The sequence below is a fragment of the Misgurnus anguillicaudatus genome, chromosome 9 (genome assembly GCF_027580225.2).
Source record: "Misgurnus anguillicaudatus chromosome 9, ASM2758022v2, whole genome shotgun sequence".
Taxonomy (NCBI): Eukaryota; Metazoa; Chordata; class Actinopteri; order Cypriniformes; family Cobitidae; genus Misgurnus; species Misgurnus anguillicaudatus.
In genome coordinates, this window is record NC_073345.2 from 1,838,442 (window position 1) to 1,856,252 (window position 17,811).

Sequence of the window (17,811 nt, forward strand, 5' to 3'; positions counted from 1 at the left end):
ACCGAAACAACACGTTTGTATTTTAATTCTTCTATCTAATGTGAGGATATTAAGTGATGAACTGTGTCCTGATGGATTAATTGTATACACATGAAAAGCAGAGAAGGTGAAAACACACATGCGTCAGGATGAAAGGTTGTTGTTCTTTGTTGGTAAAGCATGTATGTGTTGAAACATAACCCAATGTAATAAAATGTGACATTTTGTACTTTTGCCATTCATCTTACAAATTTCTTGTCTTCACAGCAAACAGAACTTATGGTGGGCACTGCATATGTAATGTTGTAAATAATCTTTCCTTTTACCCAGAACCACAAATTTTCAGTAAAACACATTTGCATTTCAAATTATAAAGTTTCCCCTGACCAACTGAACAACTCAATCTATTTTAGTGTTGTTACTTATGTACTCTCTCTAGATCTATCTGTCTGTTGTTATAATCTTATTATTATTATTTTTTAAAGAAAAATCTATAAAATCTTTGATTTGATCCCCTTTTAACCCTGAATATTTAACCCTGATCTTTTATGCAATGTTAGATTATTGCTTTATTCAGATTATTTTTATTTATCGTTTAACGTTGCAGTCCTCTAGTCTAGTGACTGTAGGTAGATAGTTAAATATCATTTACTGTTTCTTAGCGCTGTAGGAACAGATTCATGTCGCTAGGTGGCGGTGTGCTGCTTTCGTCATGAACATTGAACAGTGGAAGAAGAAGAACAATGACGTCATATCCCTGGTTCATCGATGGCGAATGCAGACGTTGAAGATTTCATTGAACAAAACAGGCACTTATCAGACTTTGTCGAAACTTTTCGCACGATATCTGAGAGCGAGAAACACTGGAAATCCAGAAGGGAGTTTATTTTTAGAAACATTAACGACTACGAGGATCCTCATGTAGATCATCTGCTCGCGCTATCCATGGTGTGGGCGAACAACGTGTTCCTCGGCTGCAGGTGACTGCAAACAATAACAACGCAAACATTTACATTTTATTTATTTGACACACACAAACAGATCAGAATCCTGTGGTTTATTTATTTATTTATCGATCTTCATTGAAACAAAAACATGCAATTTGTTAAACTTTCAACAGCGGTTACAAAACCATTGTTTAGACTAGACTACTAGTAATGAATTAATATATTCTATGAAACCAGATAAAATCATATGACAGGAAAATCTTTTTTCTGTAAAATGTCTGCATGTGGTTTAGAGGTAACTTATTTATCTGAGCATGCTTTTGAAAACTCTGCTTAAGTAATTTTTTGTGATTTACTGTTTTCTACATAAAATCTTATGACTTTAGATTGGATTTTAAAGACAGGGTCACAAACTTAAAACGTTCTTTTTTAAAACTTTTTATTTGGGTGTAATAGGCTCTGTAAGATAGAACCTTACATCTAGAAAATACTCAAAACTACCTGTATTATAATATACTTCTCTTTTGTATTCCAGTGCTGCTAATACTTTTTATAAGCTTTAGATTTAGATATTTGGAATCGGGCTGCATAATGATTAATCGCTACTAATCGTTTGAAGAATATAATTTTGCATCATATATGTGTGTGTACTGTGTATAATAATTATGTAGATATACATACACGTGTGTATATATTTTTTATTATATTGTATTATATATATAAATATGTAATCTATCATTTTTTTTTAAAAATGTATACACACTTTGGGTCACAACAGATTTCTTTACAAAAATAAAATCTAAGCAGTTTTTAACCTCTGCCAAAATCAACATTTTCACTTAAGAGCACTTGTATTATGTACTACATGTACCACCATACAATGCACTTAAAAATGAGCATAAAAAAGCTTTTTCGCAAGAAGATCAGTTTGTGAACATTTAAACACAGAACACAGGCAATGTGTGCTATTTCTGTCTCACCTGCGATTGCGTGCTATCAATAAGCTACTTGTCATATTAGATGTATTGCCTTGAGCATATGGCACTAGGGGTGTGCCATATCATATCGTTCACGATAATACCGGTATAATTTTTTACATGATAAAAAAGGTCATATCATGATATCAATGATATAGCAACGCGATGATGTATGGCGCATTTACGTTTCCTAACGCGCACAGCAACAACACCTCAGAGCAAGAGCAGCGAGCCAAAAAGTAAACTAATGACTCAACGAAATACCTATGTTGCAGTTTTTTTACCTGATGGGAGGGGTTCTAGTGCACCAATCACAGTGCTTGCGGTCCGCGTAGAACTGACGTGCTATTAAAAATTTGGCGAGTTGGACGTCAGACTACGCAGAGGCTACGGATAACCTATGGCGTAGACCTTACACACGACTATATAAATTGGACTTTAGTCGTGATTAATCGTTATGCAGCCCTAATTTGGAACCAACCACCAACCATTAAAAACTATATTTACTGCAATATTACTGAGATGTGACAGTTATCCAGTTTGATATTTAGCCCAACCATTTGCTGTTATGACAATATATTCATAATTCTTTATAATAAACCACACGTTTTCTTTTATCAGTTATCAGAATCTTCCATTTGCAGTAATAACATTTGATAAATTTTAGCAGAAGTCATTTTATTAAGATATTTAGTTCTTTAGCAGGGGTTAAGTTTTTACTGTAGCACTTCTAATAGATGTAAACGGCTTATGGGGTGTTTCTCACTGATCTTGTGATCAATCTTTTCTCAGCTCAACATTTGGTTAAACTTTATTTTCATAGTGAACCCTAACAGAAATAAAAAATATGCAGAAATAATTTTTGCCCCCCAATCCTTGAGCAAGCGCTTGGGTTTCCCCATCCCCTACTCTCCCAGAAGAACGCACTCTGTACTTTTATCGATCTGAGCCCAGGTGTGCTTTTGTTATTAGGATGCGATTGTTTTGAACAAAGCAGGAAGTAAAGCACTGTCTTAACCCTGGAGCCCATCGTAATGTTAAGTTTGTGTATTTTTCAGTTTTTTATGCGCGATGACACACAGCCCTCTCACATGCCATCATATTGCTTAGTTGATGTGTCGCGTGTGCACTCGCGTAACTCTGCTGTGCGCACCACATTGCACGAAGGTATTTATCTGCCCCTAGCACCAGGACAAACAGTGAGGGACAGATCAGTGAAACATGTTCTTAATGAGAAGAGCAACCGTCTTTCCAGCCAAGAGGCTAAGCAACTTTTGTTTTTTAAAAGAAATCTGCCACGTTTGCTTAAATAAACAACAACAGTCTTAATTTTCTGTGTTTATAGCAGTTACAATAAAATGTGCATAGCACTGTGTGTTTACAGTTTGAGTTTGGATTAAGTTCTTCTGTTGTTTTTGCACAGCAATTTAAAATGTATGTTAAAAATAATTTAGATGTAACAGCAGAATAGAGCCCCATGCACTGCCATATTCATTAAATTCAAGCAATTTGTGTGTGTGTGTGTGTGTGTGTACACAAATCTGCATCTTTAATGTGGCTGGACCGGTGCGTTTATGCACCATTGTAATAGGGCTGCATGACTCTTGCTAAAATGCGAATCACAATTTTTCTCCATAGGAAATGAGATCATGATTCTTATTTATTCAACAAAGAACATTTAAATGTGCTACACAGGACTTTCAGTTGTAATAAAGTGTCTTAAAAGTCTCTTTTCCTTATCTGAGACCCCTTAAGATGAGTACATTTAAAATTTGTAAGCTTTTAAACATAAACAATGTTCACATTAAAAAATAAAAAGAATTCGAATAAATGGCACTTGTGCTTTTGTACACTCAAACTGGCCATAATTAAAACTTTTAAAACACGAGCCCTTTAAAACACTAAACTATCAATATTTTGAGGCATCAGGGAGAAACACAGGCATGTTACCATCCCTTTGTGATAAAAACCCGTTCTGATGGGGAACTTGTGGCGGTGATACACAGGCCGTTTCTCAATCTGAAGGTTGCGGCCTCCGGAGGTCACATTTCTAAGCTGTATACGTCATCAAGACTTGTTTGATTTCAGAATATTAACAATTATAAAGTTGACCATTATTCTTAGTTAATCGCAAATTGTGGTTATGTTTTTAACTTGAAAATGTAAGTTAACTAAAATAAACCAGGCTTGATGATGTATGCAGGCTGCACATGCGACGACCTCAGGCTGCAGACTTCCGATTGAGAAACGTCCAGAAAGATTTCCTTGCCTTTTTCTGAACCAATATTGTTGCATCACTGTTGCCACCAGGATTTTCAGTTTTTACTCTTTGTGTGTGTGAAAATTGCCAATCCAAATCCACCAGGTAAACCAACTGTGTTTAGGTCTGCTGCCTTGTTATACGTCACACGAGTGACAAACCGCTATTATGACATACAGTTGCCCATCTCCCTCCATAGTTTAGGACTCGGCTAGAATGAAGGCATCCTACCCAAAGTTTCAGATATGCCAGGGACGTTTGGTTGAGGCTACGAACGATCAGTAATGATGCTATAAAAATGTGCAACAACCAAAAAGTCAGATTTTCATGATATGTCCCCTTTAAATGGATCTTTGACTTGTAACCCCTGTTGTGCCTATTTCCAAACAACACCATTACAAGTGATGCCTGAAGTGCTGTATTGATAAAATATTTGATCTTTAATGCCACAAATGACACTTCACAATCAAGTATTGTAGAAAGGTCTGCAATATGTAGAAAGGTGAATATGCTGGTGTTTACCTCAGCTACTGTTTTGCTCTTATATCCTAATATTTTTGTTTAGGCATAGAGTTTTATGTATGAAATATGAATATTTTAAACTAATCATTTAACTCTGCAGGTATAATCCTGTCCTGCTGGAGAAAGTTAAGGAAATGGCAGAGGGGATTGTTGTGGAAGATGCCCCCGTTTTTAAAACCAGAGACGAACTGATCAAACAACAGAATGTAAATAACCCAGTTATTATGAATGAATTATGAAAAAGTTTAGCGTATTTTGGGTTTAAATATTGAAAGTAGTCATTCCTGAGGCCTTTGTTTTTTTTTCTCTCATAGAGGTGATGCTGACAGGATTCTTCATTGTTTTAGCAGCATCACTAAACCTGCTTAATAAGGAACCATTCATGGAAAAGAAAGATCTGAAATGCATGGACACCAAGGCGTTTTTGGCTCCTCCTGTTTTTCTATTTGTATTTGATACGAAAATCATTTTTTAGCAGTGGTTATTGTAAATTTGACTATACTAGTTTCTTTTTTTTAATTGTCGATGTGCTGTTAGTCATTTGCTACAATAAAACGTATACATTTCTTAACTCCAAGTCTGAAAAATGTTTTATTTCTCTTAATACATCATATTAGAAGTATAAATGTTCATATACGATAAATTCACAAAAACTAACTTTCAAAACATCCTTATTAACACCCAGATTTTACACACATTCTTACAACTTTGTTTAGGACAGTATATATTGTACATGCCCTCTTTATTTCATTTGAAGCACAAACACATGTGAGTGTAAAGATGTATCAAATACACAAAGATGATTCCTATTGTCAATCTTTCGGTGCAAATATATTTGAGAGATGTTAATGAAAGATTTTCATCATCTTTAGGGGATTTCTGTTTCAAATGCATTGATGGCTTACTAAAGAACTTAAAGCTGTAAATATTTGCTTATGAGATAGTTTAGCCAACAGTCTGCATTCCTTTAAAACATCAACTGCATCAATAGCTGTCAGCAATAATTTATCATGCAGTTAAAAAGTGAAAATAAATAAGCACACAAATATTTTTGGTTTTCTTCAAATGCGCTTGCAAAGAAATGCGTGTCCGTATGAATTCAGTGCTGTCCTTCGTACAGGCGGCGGCACTTGTCAGAGAGATTTGTGGTGAGGTCAGCAGCGGCGTTACGAGTCGACCCAGCTCTGCTCCACGATGGCAGACACCCTCTTCTCGTATTCACGTTTGTTTTCCTGATAGAGCTGCGCAGCCTGACTGTTGGCTGGACTGTTAGGGTTTGGCTCATCCAACAGTGACTAAAAATAATTATACAAGAATTACTGGATGGTATTAGAAGAGGAAAAGAAATGACTTCATAAAGTTCACAACGTCAACAAACAAAACATGAATGTTTTTCTTAATGGAAATCTGTTGAATATCTAGGACAATTAAGATTGACCAATCTCCTTTATCTCTACCATATGTATCTAAGCAGGGCGAAAGTGCATTTTCAGTTACAATATCACTTAAGACAATGAGCTTCTGAGTACATTATAATCGTAAATACATCACAGTCATCATTAATAAATTAGTCCTTTAAGGCTTTTATCTGGCATGATTTGATATGAAACTGTCCCATTCATAAAGAGATGGAAACATTTGTTACTTTTGGTTGAGGATATTACCAAAATACTGTACAATGCCTTCAAATCCACAGAATCTGTCAGGAAAATAACAGTTGTATTTTGTTCTGGTTCTTAATTATAGAGAAAAAACATGCTACAGCATTTCAAATACACGCTTTTCATTAATGGTGTTATCAAGACCAATCCCATCACGCACCTGAATTGATGTTAAAATGGAAGAAACGTCATATGTGGGACTCCATCGATTCTGAAGTATGTCTAAACATATACTGCCATCTGCGTACACTAACACATGACAAAATATCATAAGTCTCCAACTGGTCATTGTGTACAAAAACATCCAGCAAAGAATTTGGATAATTACAAAAACTGCAAGCAGCTACCATTTGGGTGAAACATTTTGGAGATGAAGCGAACTGTAGGAGGCTTGTTAGGATATTCTTCTGAAAATTCAATAACAAGCTTAAACGTTCCTGCGAGGAATGAAAACAACATTAGGTATGATCAGACACGTATATATTAAGACAAATATACACATCTTACAGCAACATTGTAAGCAATCAATTCTTCTTGTTAACTAGTACTTAAATAAAATAAGAACTGGCTTACCATCTTCAAAGGGAGTTCCTACAGGCCTGTAAAGAAACAAATTATTGGCTGAACTTGGTTGGCAATTCCCATGATTAACATTTACAACGTTACAGTAACAACAGCTCCTTATCTTTAATAGTTTCATGATAGTGCAGTTAAATTGTTTTGGCAACAAACATACCCAAAAATCACAGCATTCCACAGCATGATGTTGTTTTCTGATGGAGCGCCACTTACACCTGTCGGAGGATCTTCTTGAAGTCTGAAAATATAACAAGGCTTCTGTTTTAATGACTTATAAAAATGCATCAAGACTACGATGAACTATACATTTTGAAGGGTAAAGACACTAATCAAAGGTATTATCCATTTGTAAATTAAATAAAATGGAATGATAGACATTTTGGTATTGTAATGACGGGTTTGTCAAATGCAGACTGCTACGTTATTGTGCTGTCTAGAGCAGAACTTGCATTAAATTGTTAAAATGTACACTGACGAACAAAGCTATATGCTTGTGTCATTATTAAATAAACCTTCTCTACACCTGAGCCAAACAGAAATGAACACATGAAGAGACCAGAATGTAAACTGCTAATGGAAACGAGTTGTTATTGTTTATGTTTACTTATCTGTGTCTCAAAGCCTACTGACTAGCTGCCTATCCTAAATGATGTTTGTATGCATGGCACTGACTGATAAACAGATTTATATACTATAGAATTTGCATGGTATCCTAAAAACTTTTGTTTCAAACCCTCTCCTTAAAAAATAGTAGTGTCATAAAACGTCAGTAAAAAATAGTGTCATTAAATGGTAACTTTGAAAAACAGCATGGTAACGTTACAGAATGAGCTTTATATACTGTACTTTATATATAGCTGTTACTATGGTACGACACTCAAAAACCAATGATAATTGTTTGTAAATAAGAGTTGACTGCTTATTTAAACGGCTAACGTTAGCATGTCAGTTTGTTGTTAACTGCGACCAACAATGCTCAGTAATGCTTCTTTTTTAATATTCCACTACACGTATATGGTAAATAAAGTAAAATATGTAAATGAAAGTAAAATAAAAATAAATCCACTGTACGTCTGCTCGTGCTGCCGAGGGCCTGGCTAACGCTGCTAGCGGCTAACACAAACACATCGGGCGTGAGCTATTGTATCAACACATAACACTCTCATAAAACGCATATGACACTAACCTTTTAAAGTCCCGCATGAGTCGCCGTCTGGCAGGAGTAGACATGATTAAACAGAACCTTAGTATATATATATGAAATGATCAGAAGAACGACAGATTCAATACTGTAGGTGCGATGCGCTCGTGACGTCAAACGTGACACCACAGACCTGGCAACAACCGCAGTGACGCCATCATCCTATTTAGAAAAACGGACAAGTTTCAGTAAACAGGTACTTAATTTCTGCTAATTATCTGGAATACATCTGGTGTGTAAATACATCTGAAAGGTCTTAGACATAGGGTACATTCTAAATCAAAGGCATTATGCAGACATCATTGCAGATGAACAAACAATAAAAAAAAAACATCTTGTACAATAGATGTAAAGCAGATATCAAATAGACGTCTCCGAGATGTATGTGTGCTTCTCAGGGTAGCAAGCTTTAGTTTAGTTAGTATGAAAATTAACCAACAACGTACAGCAAATAATATTGTTACTGTTTTTAATTGTAATACAAATGTTTGCGCTGATTGTAGTTAATTCAGCATACAGTACTGACAACAAACTTTATTTGAATTGTTTTATTAACAGTATACAATTCAATTCAATTTTATTTATATAGTGCTTTTCACAATAGTTAATTACTTCAAAGATATACATTAGATATAACATTAATGTTGGCAATGTTTTAAAAAAATAAAATTTTGCACAAAGTGTGCTCCCTATCATTCACTTTTTAAGCTGATCTAGCTGTGTTTTGGTCACTTTTTAAGCTGGTCTAGCTGGATTTAGCTGGTCAGGCTGGAAGACCAGCTGACCCACCAGCTTGACCAGCTTTTCCAGGCTTGGAGGACCAGCTTAGACCAGCTACTGCCACTTTAAATCAGCTAAAACCAGCTACCAGCTTATGCTGGTCTCTGTTGGATTTTTCAGTAAAAAAAAAATGTAAAAAATAACCATGTCAAAAAATTATTAATTTAGTCAACAATCGAATTATGAATTTATTTTGAAATAATAAAAATGAACAAATACCTAAACCAAGAATAAAAACCGCATATTAACATTGAATCATCCAAACTTTACAAAGGCATTAACCATTTCTCCTAATTTTTACAGAAAAACAGTAATTGTGAAAAGTTCTGTGAGGATTTAGGCCCATGATAGGCACAAAGATTTAACTTCTCAGAGTTCTCAAACAACCTGCTTATATCATTCAGTCAAGTCTGTGTCTCTGTTTTAGTATTTCTGGATCCTAATGCAGATTTTGAAATGCATAGATTATGACATTCTTTTGGATGAGTCATACTGGCAGGCTGTCATACATGAGAGGAAAAATGATATGCGATAAGAGCAGTCTGAGCTTTATCATTAAGTGGGATTTTAATGAACTTTTTAAAAAACTTCTGAAAGTTCACTCATTCATCATTCATCTCCTAGCCTGAGGAACAAATATGTTTTCTCGGCTACATGGCTAAAAAACAGCACCATGGGAGGACTGAATTTCCTCCTTGGTAAATATGAGCAAACAAAGCTATTAAAAAAAGAATATACGTTTCTCCTTTTAAGCTTTCATTTAAAAAAAATCACAACAATATGATGTTTCATTAAAGGCAATGATATTACACATTGCCCGAAAATAGTCCCCTGCTATTGAAAGTAACCAAGGGGACTATTTTCGGCTGCTGTATATTATCATTGCGCCTCCTGCAGCCATGTTATAACAGCAAAGTCCTTTATTATTACGCCAGAATGAGAGTATAGTTCCATATATGCCTAGAAAATCGCAAGTTTTAAATTCCTTCAGTCTTAGTACACGATGTAACTACAAAAGTGTCAAATTTTAAATATGAAACATATCGAAACTCTTTGGTTATTTTTTAGGCAATTCTAATGGTCTAATCAGATTCTATGGATTGTGCTAAGCTATGCTAAAAGTGGTAGCGCCAGACCCGGAGATTGGCTAAATGGATTCCAAAATGATAAAAATCAAATGCTTAACTCTAGGAAGCTAGAAAATGAGCATATTTTCACAAAAAATGGAATGTCCCTTTAAAGTAAAGCTATTGAAAGTGGGATAGAAATTCCATTCCATCTCTAATGCACTGGACACAATTATTGGCACCCTTTTATTTAATCCTCTTTGCCACCTAAGGATAACAGCTCAGAATCTTGTATTATAATGTCTGATGAGGTTGAAGAATTCATGTCTAGTGATCTTAGATTATTCCTCCATACCCTTGTTGTATGCAACTGAAACTATTGTACCCTCCAGAACCTTTATTTTGTGCTCAGTGACACATTTTTTTGTTGTGTTGATTTTGATGCTTGTTTTGAACCAATGTCTTTAAGAAAGATTGAATCATGACCCATTATAAAATTTGATATAATCAATGTCACAATGCATCCTAATAAGATGTCCATGACCTCTGTTACAAAATTAGTTTGAAAACAATTAAGGTCCGGTGGTATATTTAACTGTAGACAAAGAGCACATTTTAATCCCTGTGTGCACCAAAGGCATCTCGTGTTGCCAAAAAAAAAAACTCTTTTCTGTTTCATATGGCCACAGAACCCACACCTGTTTTAAGTTCTAGTACTGCAAATGAATATACTGGAGTTTGTTTTTGCATAAGAGCAGAGGATTTCTTAAACTGTGTCCCAAACAACTTGTGGTTATGAAAGTCATGACTGGACATCATGTTGACAAGAAAATGTTAATATCAACATTAATATAGATAGTGTGCAGTTATAGATAGTGTCCAGTGTGTATTAAAGAAAAACATTTATTTCATAATTGTAATTTTCCCCCACTTTCAATTGTTTTACATATTTACATAATTGTTTTAAAGCTTTGTTTGCTCATATTCACCAGGGGTGCCAACACTTTTGGCCATGACTGTATAAAAGAACACCTGTCAATGTTCAAATCCTTTCGACAGAAAGAATGGCTTGTATTACCAAAAACCTGCAGCAATTCGATAAGCATGAGTGCAAACATTGCTCAGACCATGATGTGGCGCTAAGCACTTTACCATGTCAAAAATAAGTTTTTATGAATGTGAAGGTTGCCATGGATTTTTGCGTATGCACACTCTACATTAAAATCTGAATGCACGCTTTGTAAATGAGGCCCATGGAGTCAAATACAAATATAGCTGCAAGCAGCAATTGCGGGGTCAAGCACCTTCAGCGTAATGAGGACCCAAAGCACAGCAAAAACCACACGACGCAGCAAATGTGCAAAGCGCAGAAAGCGTGCAATAGAGAGCCCGAACCCGAAGCAAAGCAAATGCAGAGCAGAATCACTGCAGTGCGGAGCAACAACAGAAAAGATGGCAAAAATATAACACGTGTGGAAAACCAGACAGGTCGAGAAGAACGTGTTAAAGGGAACACAAAAGGAAATCTCAATAAGTGAAAGTAAGAGCTGGGATTTGAACCCATGACCTCAAGTTCCCAAAGCACGGCACTAACCGCATGCGCCACTGAGTAAACAATTAAACCACTGAGTTGGTGTGTCCAAGCTATAGAATACAGCTTTACAGCTATAAACATTGATATCCAGCAATTACCAAAAGTGTAGAAATGATAACAGAGAGCACAAATAACTGAAATACAATGTATAGTATGAAAATCACAAAACTTAAGTGAGAAAAAAAGTTAAGACAAAAAACCAATGCACATGGGATTTGAACCCATGAACTCAGGTTCTCAAAGCACAGTACTAACCGCATGCGCCACTGAGGAATTATGGGTTGAAAGGCTGGGGAAAAGAGACTTCAAAACTGCAAACATTGACAATCACTGAAAGGGCAGAAATAACACAACAAAGCAAAAATAAACAGAAATACAAAGTGTAGGGCAATCAGATAACTTAAATGGCACTGAATTTGTGAAGAACATTTTGTACAATAATGAACAACATGGGCAAATTTTGTCAGATTCTTTTTAATATGACAAAGGGACAGCATGACAGGCACGGTCCGCTTTACAGAGGTATTTCTCAAAAATTTGACACTCAGCAGAAAAATCTGTTCAGTCACGTCTGTGCGGATTGCTCCAAACATTATACAAGCAGAACCTGGCATAAAATAAACAAAATTTGTAAAAGGAGTAGCGAAAAAATCATTTACCATATGCCTTACAATAACACATGAACAGAATGATGGAAAATGACAAAGAAGGTATTGTTGCGATCGGCAAAAACCAGTAAATAAAATTTCACAAAGAAAATGTATATCAGACAAAGTATTCTGAAGATATAAGCAGTTCTATAAGAAATGTTATAGTTTATAACCCCTAGGTGGCGCTGTACTCTGACTTCCCAGGTACCTTCAGGACATCATGCCGAAGCTCCCTGACTATTTTTGCACGAATATGTCCAATAGTTCAAAAGATATAACAATTTATGATCAATTTCAAAATGGCAGACAGGTGGTGTGGTCAAACCCGACATAATACATATCGACAGATTCGGCATGAGCCAAGGAATCCGTAAACACCAACATCATAATTTTCTGACAAACAATTCAGTAGTTATGGGCAAAAAAGCCATTTTTCATATCTCATGACCCATAGGTGGCGCTGTCACCAAATTTTGCATGAACCCCAAGTTCATGGTCCACATGAAGTGTACCAAATTTCATTTCAATTGATCAAAGAATGACCGAGATACAGCTTCAGAACCATTTTTGCGTCAACCTCGTTAAGTTTGCGCATTTATTACTTTTGAACAAAGATAAATATCAAAATTCTGTTCGGTCATTTCTGTGCGGCTCACTCTAAAGTTCACCTGTGCCAAATTTCATAACAATTTAACCAAATTTGAAGGAGGAGTAGCGAATAAACGGAATACTGTACATTTCAAAATGGCCGCTACTGTAATGGGTTGAGTTTTCATGTAAGTTATTAAAAACAATAAGCATGAGGAGAGCAATCACGTGTACTAAGTAGAATTTTCATAGATCAAGCGGATCAGCAGTTATAACCATTTGAACATTGAATTTTTGCACTGCTGGTGGCGCTATAGAGTTAGTACTAGAGACCCCATTTTTGGTCACGTGACTTTTTAAGACCACCACTACAACTGTGCCAAATTTCATCATTTTCCTATGTACGGTTCATAGGGCTGCCATAGACGCCTATGGCTAAGAAGAAGAAGAAACAGCAGAATAATAATAATACTGACAATTCCAATAGGTGTCTCAGCACCTTCGGTGCTTGACCCCTAACTATTTAAAACAGATGGCCTCCACACAAACAAACTTGGTGCTAGGTTAAGGACAATATATCTTTCTTTCTTTATCATACATCAGCACAGAGTGCCAGTCCACACTTGAAAGCACACATACACCTGGCCGGGAAAAGAGAGAGAGAGAGAGAGAGAGAGAGAGAGAGAGAGAGAGAGAGAGAGAGAGAGAGAGAGAGAGAACTTTATTAATCCCCAAGGGGAAACTGGTTTGCCACCACCTAAACCATACAGCCAACAAACACATCACACAACTAACACACAAAATAAATAAATATCTCTACATTTAGAGATTATTAAAACATGATTAAGAAATCAGTACCACACTCTTAAAATTGATGTGTTAAAAATTTACACAAAATATGTGTAAAAGGATTCTAACACATTTTTGTGTTGGAACTTGTGATGTTACACAGAACTGACACATAATGTGTAAATGTTATGCTTTACTGCTTACACAATGAATGTGTAAAACACGTTAACCAGTACAAAATAAAATGAAATGCATAATTATTGTAGTTTAATGACGATTTATATTTAAACGAATTAACATGAAAAAATGTGATATAAAACACTATATCCTGTCGTTTTCATAAAAAAAGTGATTTAGGCAGCGTGCACTGACACTGATTATCCAGTACTTTTGTTTGTTATAAAAACCAAATATCATATATAACACATTCCTTTATCAAGTATAAGATGTTTGTGCAACAGGAAATATACAAGCAAGTTCGGTCAAAAGCACAAATAAGTCTGCACTTCACCACAAAGTTAAATAAAAAATATAAAGTTTTACAATGCAACTTTGTCCTTAGTCAAAACGATTTGCCCAGGAACAGATAATATATTTATGAGACCAAAGATTGTCCATAAGACAGTACCGAAAATAAAATATATATAACACTGTTAACCACTACTAACACATAACACCCAGCGGCCAGCGGTGATTTTCAGAAGGACTTGCCGAGATCAAGCTGCGTTGGGCGGGGTACATGAGCGCTAAGTACCCGTTGGTTGTCTGGATCAGAAATCCGAAAAAGTCGGGGCAGATTTTTTAATAAACGCTCTCTTTATAAACCGACCGCAAATTTGAACTTTTTATACATACATTCTCGCCTAAAAAGCTTTTGAACATACACTTTGTGACACAATAAGAGTAATATTTTAAACATTATGCAGGCGTTCTCTTCCATTGGTGGCTGTCGTAAGTTCACACGAATCTGCTGATGACGTTTCACATGGACAGACAACTACGCATTATTGTATTTTTAATTGTATTTTTTGCGTGTGTTATTTTTATTTAATTATTATGAAAATCATGGTCATTATTATTGAGCCTTGGCTGGCAGTCTGTTTTGAATTTGTTTTATTGAAAAAACAAACACACAACGCTTATTGTGTTGCGCCTGCGCAGTGACTTTCTTTTCCAACCGCCTTTCCAGTCAAGAGGACGTGAAGAATGTTCCTGTCTGCATCAGGTAAGAAATTAAATTAAAAATTACAGTTATAATATGATATCTATTTTTCATATAGTGTAAGAAACGTTCGTATTAATTGTGCAGGAGACTGTTAATTTAAACTTTATTATGGTAACGTTAAATGCTCGCTCGTTTTGCAAAGTTACGTTTGGAGATTCATGTTAACAGTCGTTGTTTAATGAAAGGCACATTGGACTACGTGTTAGTAAATTATGTGTGACACTTGCTTGCAGCACTGTAAAGTAAATCGTTAACACCGTGTCCTAAATAGACGTGACACGCGGTAACGGGTTTCTTTTCAGTTTATGTCCTTACGTTATAGGACGGGTCATTATAAATTATGCCTTTCGATTATCGTAACGCCTCGTCGCGTTTGGTTAAGCACATGGTGGAACAGTATGCACATCACTGTACCTACTGTACACCTGTGAGCGGCATGACGAGACAAAAGACGGTAAAATTCATTATTAATCGGTGATGCTGTACATTCTGGATGATGCACAGCCACATTTTATAATACTGTTTTTTATTTTCGTGTCGCGCCGCTCGCGTTCAATATAAAGTTAGACAAGACGCAATTAATTACTGGGAGAGTAGTGGTCTAATGGTAAGAGTCGAACTTCACGAACCTTTCACTGCTTGCAGTAAGGCTAAAGTGCTACGTGAATAAGATTTGTGTAGTTTTGTGCTACTAGCTGTAAAGTGTTTTTGCACTATTGAGTTATAAATACTGCCCAGTAATACTTAACTAGATGTAAATCACAATTCTTGTGTCAATGTTTGTTTGTAATCTTTTTCAGCTATCCATCTGAAAAAGAAAAGCTGGCACTCTCAAAGGAGATTGTGTTGTTGGATTATGGTCTCATTTGGTCAAAAAGAGGGACATGTACCGTAAGGATGCTTTTACATACTTAATTTATGTGTATGAAATTACTTACTTGACAATGTGTATAAAAACTGTACTTGACTCTAACTAAGTGCTATTTTTGCATTGATCATGATAGGAGCATTTATTTTTTTATTTTTTTTGATGGGCCATCACACAGTGGATTCATAAAATGAGATTACAGAACATCAGACGGTAGCTTCAGCAGAGTTGAAGTGGGAGGACATCATCAATAAAGAATGCCATTGACCAAACCTTCAGTCATCAAAGAAGATGGATACAGGTAATGACAAAATCACCAATTATTGGTGAAATCTTTAAGGAATATCCCCAATTTCTGGACATGCCAGTGTTTGTAATATACTTAAAGGCGGAGTGCACAATGTTTGAAAGCCAATGTTGATATTTGAAATCACTTAAACAAACACGCCCCTACCCCAATAGAATCCGGACCTTCTTTTAAAAGACCCGCCCCACACATACGCAACCCGGCAAAGATGTCGGTTAGTAGACACGCTCCTTACTGCTGATTGGCTATAAATGTGTTTTGGTAGTCGGCCCGTCTCCTTTTCCAAAGCGTTTTTCAAACATTGTGCACTCCGCATTTAAATGGAGATAACTTTACACAAAGTGTTTCATAATTCCAATATTAATATTTCTTTTTAAATTCACTGAAGGGGGCCATCAAGTTTTCCAGACTTACCGATGGGAAAGAAAAAATGGGAATGTGACAATTATTGAGAAACTCAGGGAAAAAGCATCTTTAGAGAAGAAAATGGACATCAGACATTTATTGAAGAAAGCTGACAGTCAACATAATGGTATGATTTCCTATCTCTGTTCCAAATGTTTAATTTGGAAAATTACGTTTAAAATGTAACATTCAAAATACGATATAAAAGTAATCCTTTTTAAATAATTTTTTCTCATTTGTATTTTGCATGTGACCTGCATGTTTACTACACCCTGATGAGAGCTGTGTTATACAATGTTAAGGATACTCGTTCATCTTCTGCTGTGTGAATTCTGCTGTGTCAGTCCTGTGGGACTTGATGCCGGTAGGCTTTGTGACTCTAAACTTTATATAAAATAAGTAATTTTCATGCAACAACATTTTCTAATGATGTTCATTGTTTCATTTGTGTAGGCTGGTACCAGTGTGACGTCTTTGCTTACTAAATGATCAAGGGGTGTCTGAAATCAGCTCAGCCACAGTTGGTTTCCAACGGTTCTTCAGGACATGGAGGCCACTACGTAACTGTTGCAATGAACGATTCTTTTGCCTTTCCACCTGATGTTGACAATCTGACCTGTGCGGTACTGAAAACAACTTGCACTGACATATCTTAAAATATATCAGTGCCCTTTGTTTTGCCTCAAAATGCACACCAGTAATGTTTTTTGTTGAAACAAGTTATATTTCCTAATTAAACTAAGGCCTAGTCCTGGATTAAGCTAATCCACTGTCCGGGAAACCGCCCCTAAATGTTTTGTGACGGAAATTTCTTTGAATACACTTGTCAAGTTCATTTTAAGTATTTTTCTAAATGTAAGATAACATGTTAATGTTTCAGGACAAGTTAAAATTTTTTGATAATTTGCTTGTTGGAAACGATTTCAGACATTGCTCTATTCAACATGTTTAACACAGTTGCTTTTAAATTCAATGAATTATTTTATAAATAGTGTTTTAAAACGTATCAATGTAATGTATGTTTGAAGTTATTATACTTGCACTTACATTTATTTAAATTAGCATACATCTAGCAACATACAGTACTAGCATATTTTCATGCAGGCATTAATTGTCAAATATTTGTTATTTTACAAATAAATAGTTTGTGAACAATATTCAATAGTTGTCTGCTTGATTTCATAATTTAAAATTTACAAATCATATGTTTTTTTCTCTTTAATATTAAAACTAAACAATTACTCGGTAACACACAGTTGTGTTAGATTAATAGAAAGTTACACATTAATGTGTTTACTGAAGCAACACATTTTTGTGTTGCATTTTATAACACATATTCTGTGTTAAATTTAACTCAACATGTGTTGTCCCTGCGCACACTCAGAACATGTGTAAAAAATAACACATGTTGT

The 17,811-nt window shown here is 35.5% G+C and overlaps 2 protein-coding genes across 2 annotated transcripts; one reads left to right on the top strand and one right to left on the bottom strand.

The window, feature by feature from the left end:
* Nucleotides 1-691: 691 nt before the first annotated feature.
* cdkn2aipnl (CDKN2A interacting protein N-terminal like) lies at nucleotides 692-5,256 on the top strand. The gene is made up of 3 exons (XM_055180592.2): nucleotides 692-959; nucleotides 4,786-4,891; nucleotides 5,000-5,256. The coding sequence occupies exons 1-3, from the start codon at nucleotides 748-750 to the stop codon at nucleotides 5,003-5,005; spliced, it is 324 nt and encodes a 107-aa protein (XP_055036567.2). The 5' UTR covers nucleotides 692-747; the 3' UTR covers nucleotides 5,006-5,256.
* A 1-nt stretch (nucleotide 5,257) lies between these two features.
* ube2b (ubiquitin-conjugating enzyme E2B (RAD6 homolog)) lies at nucleotides 5,258-8,275 on the bottom strand. Its single transcript, XM_055180591.2, has 6 exons — nucleotides 8,112-8,275; nucleotides 7,083-7,163; nucleotides 6,920-6,945; nucleotides 6,694-6,783; nucleotides 6,507-6,595; nucleotides 5,258-5,980 (listed from the first exon to the last, which is right to left on the bottom strand). Exons 1-6 carry the CDS (start codon nucleotides 8,153-8,155, stop codon nucleotides 5,852-5,854), a joined length of 459 nt encoding a protein of 152 aa, XP_055036566.1. The 5' UTR covers nucleotides 8,156-8,275; the 3' UTR covers nucleotides 5,258-5,851.
* Between the last annotated feature and the right edge of the window lie 9,536 nt (nucleotides 8,276-17,811).

What these genes read in the sequence shown, in the direction of transcription:
- cdkn2aipnl (XM_055180592.2), top strand. Translation starts at nt 748, where the DNA reads ATGGCGAATGCAGACGTTGAAGATTTCATTGAACAAAACAGGCACTTA. An exon ending in AACGTGTTCCTCGGCTGCAG is followed by an intron (nt 960 to 4,785) that starts GTGACTGCAAAC and finishes TTAACTCTGCAG; the next exon opens with GTATAATCCTGTCCTGCTGG.
- ube2b (XM_055180591.2), bottom strand. Translation starts at nt 8,155, where the DNA reads ATGTCTACTCCTGCCAGACGGCGACTCATGCGGGACTTTAAAAG. An exon ending in TGGAATGCTGTGATTTTTGG is followed by an intron (nt 6,946 to 7,082) that starts GTATGTTTGTTG and finishes GTTTCTTTACAG; the next exon opens with GCCTGTAGGAACTCCCTTTG. An exon ending in CCATTTTAACATCAATTCAG is followed by an intron (nt 5,981 to 6,506) that starts GTGCGTGATGGG and finishes AATTATTTTTAG; the next exon opens with TCACTGTTGGATGAGCCAAA.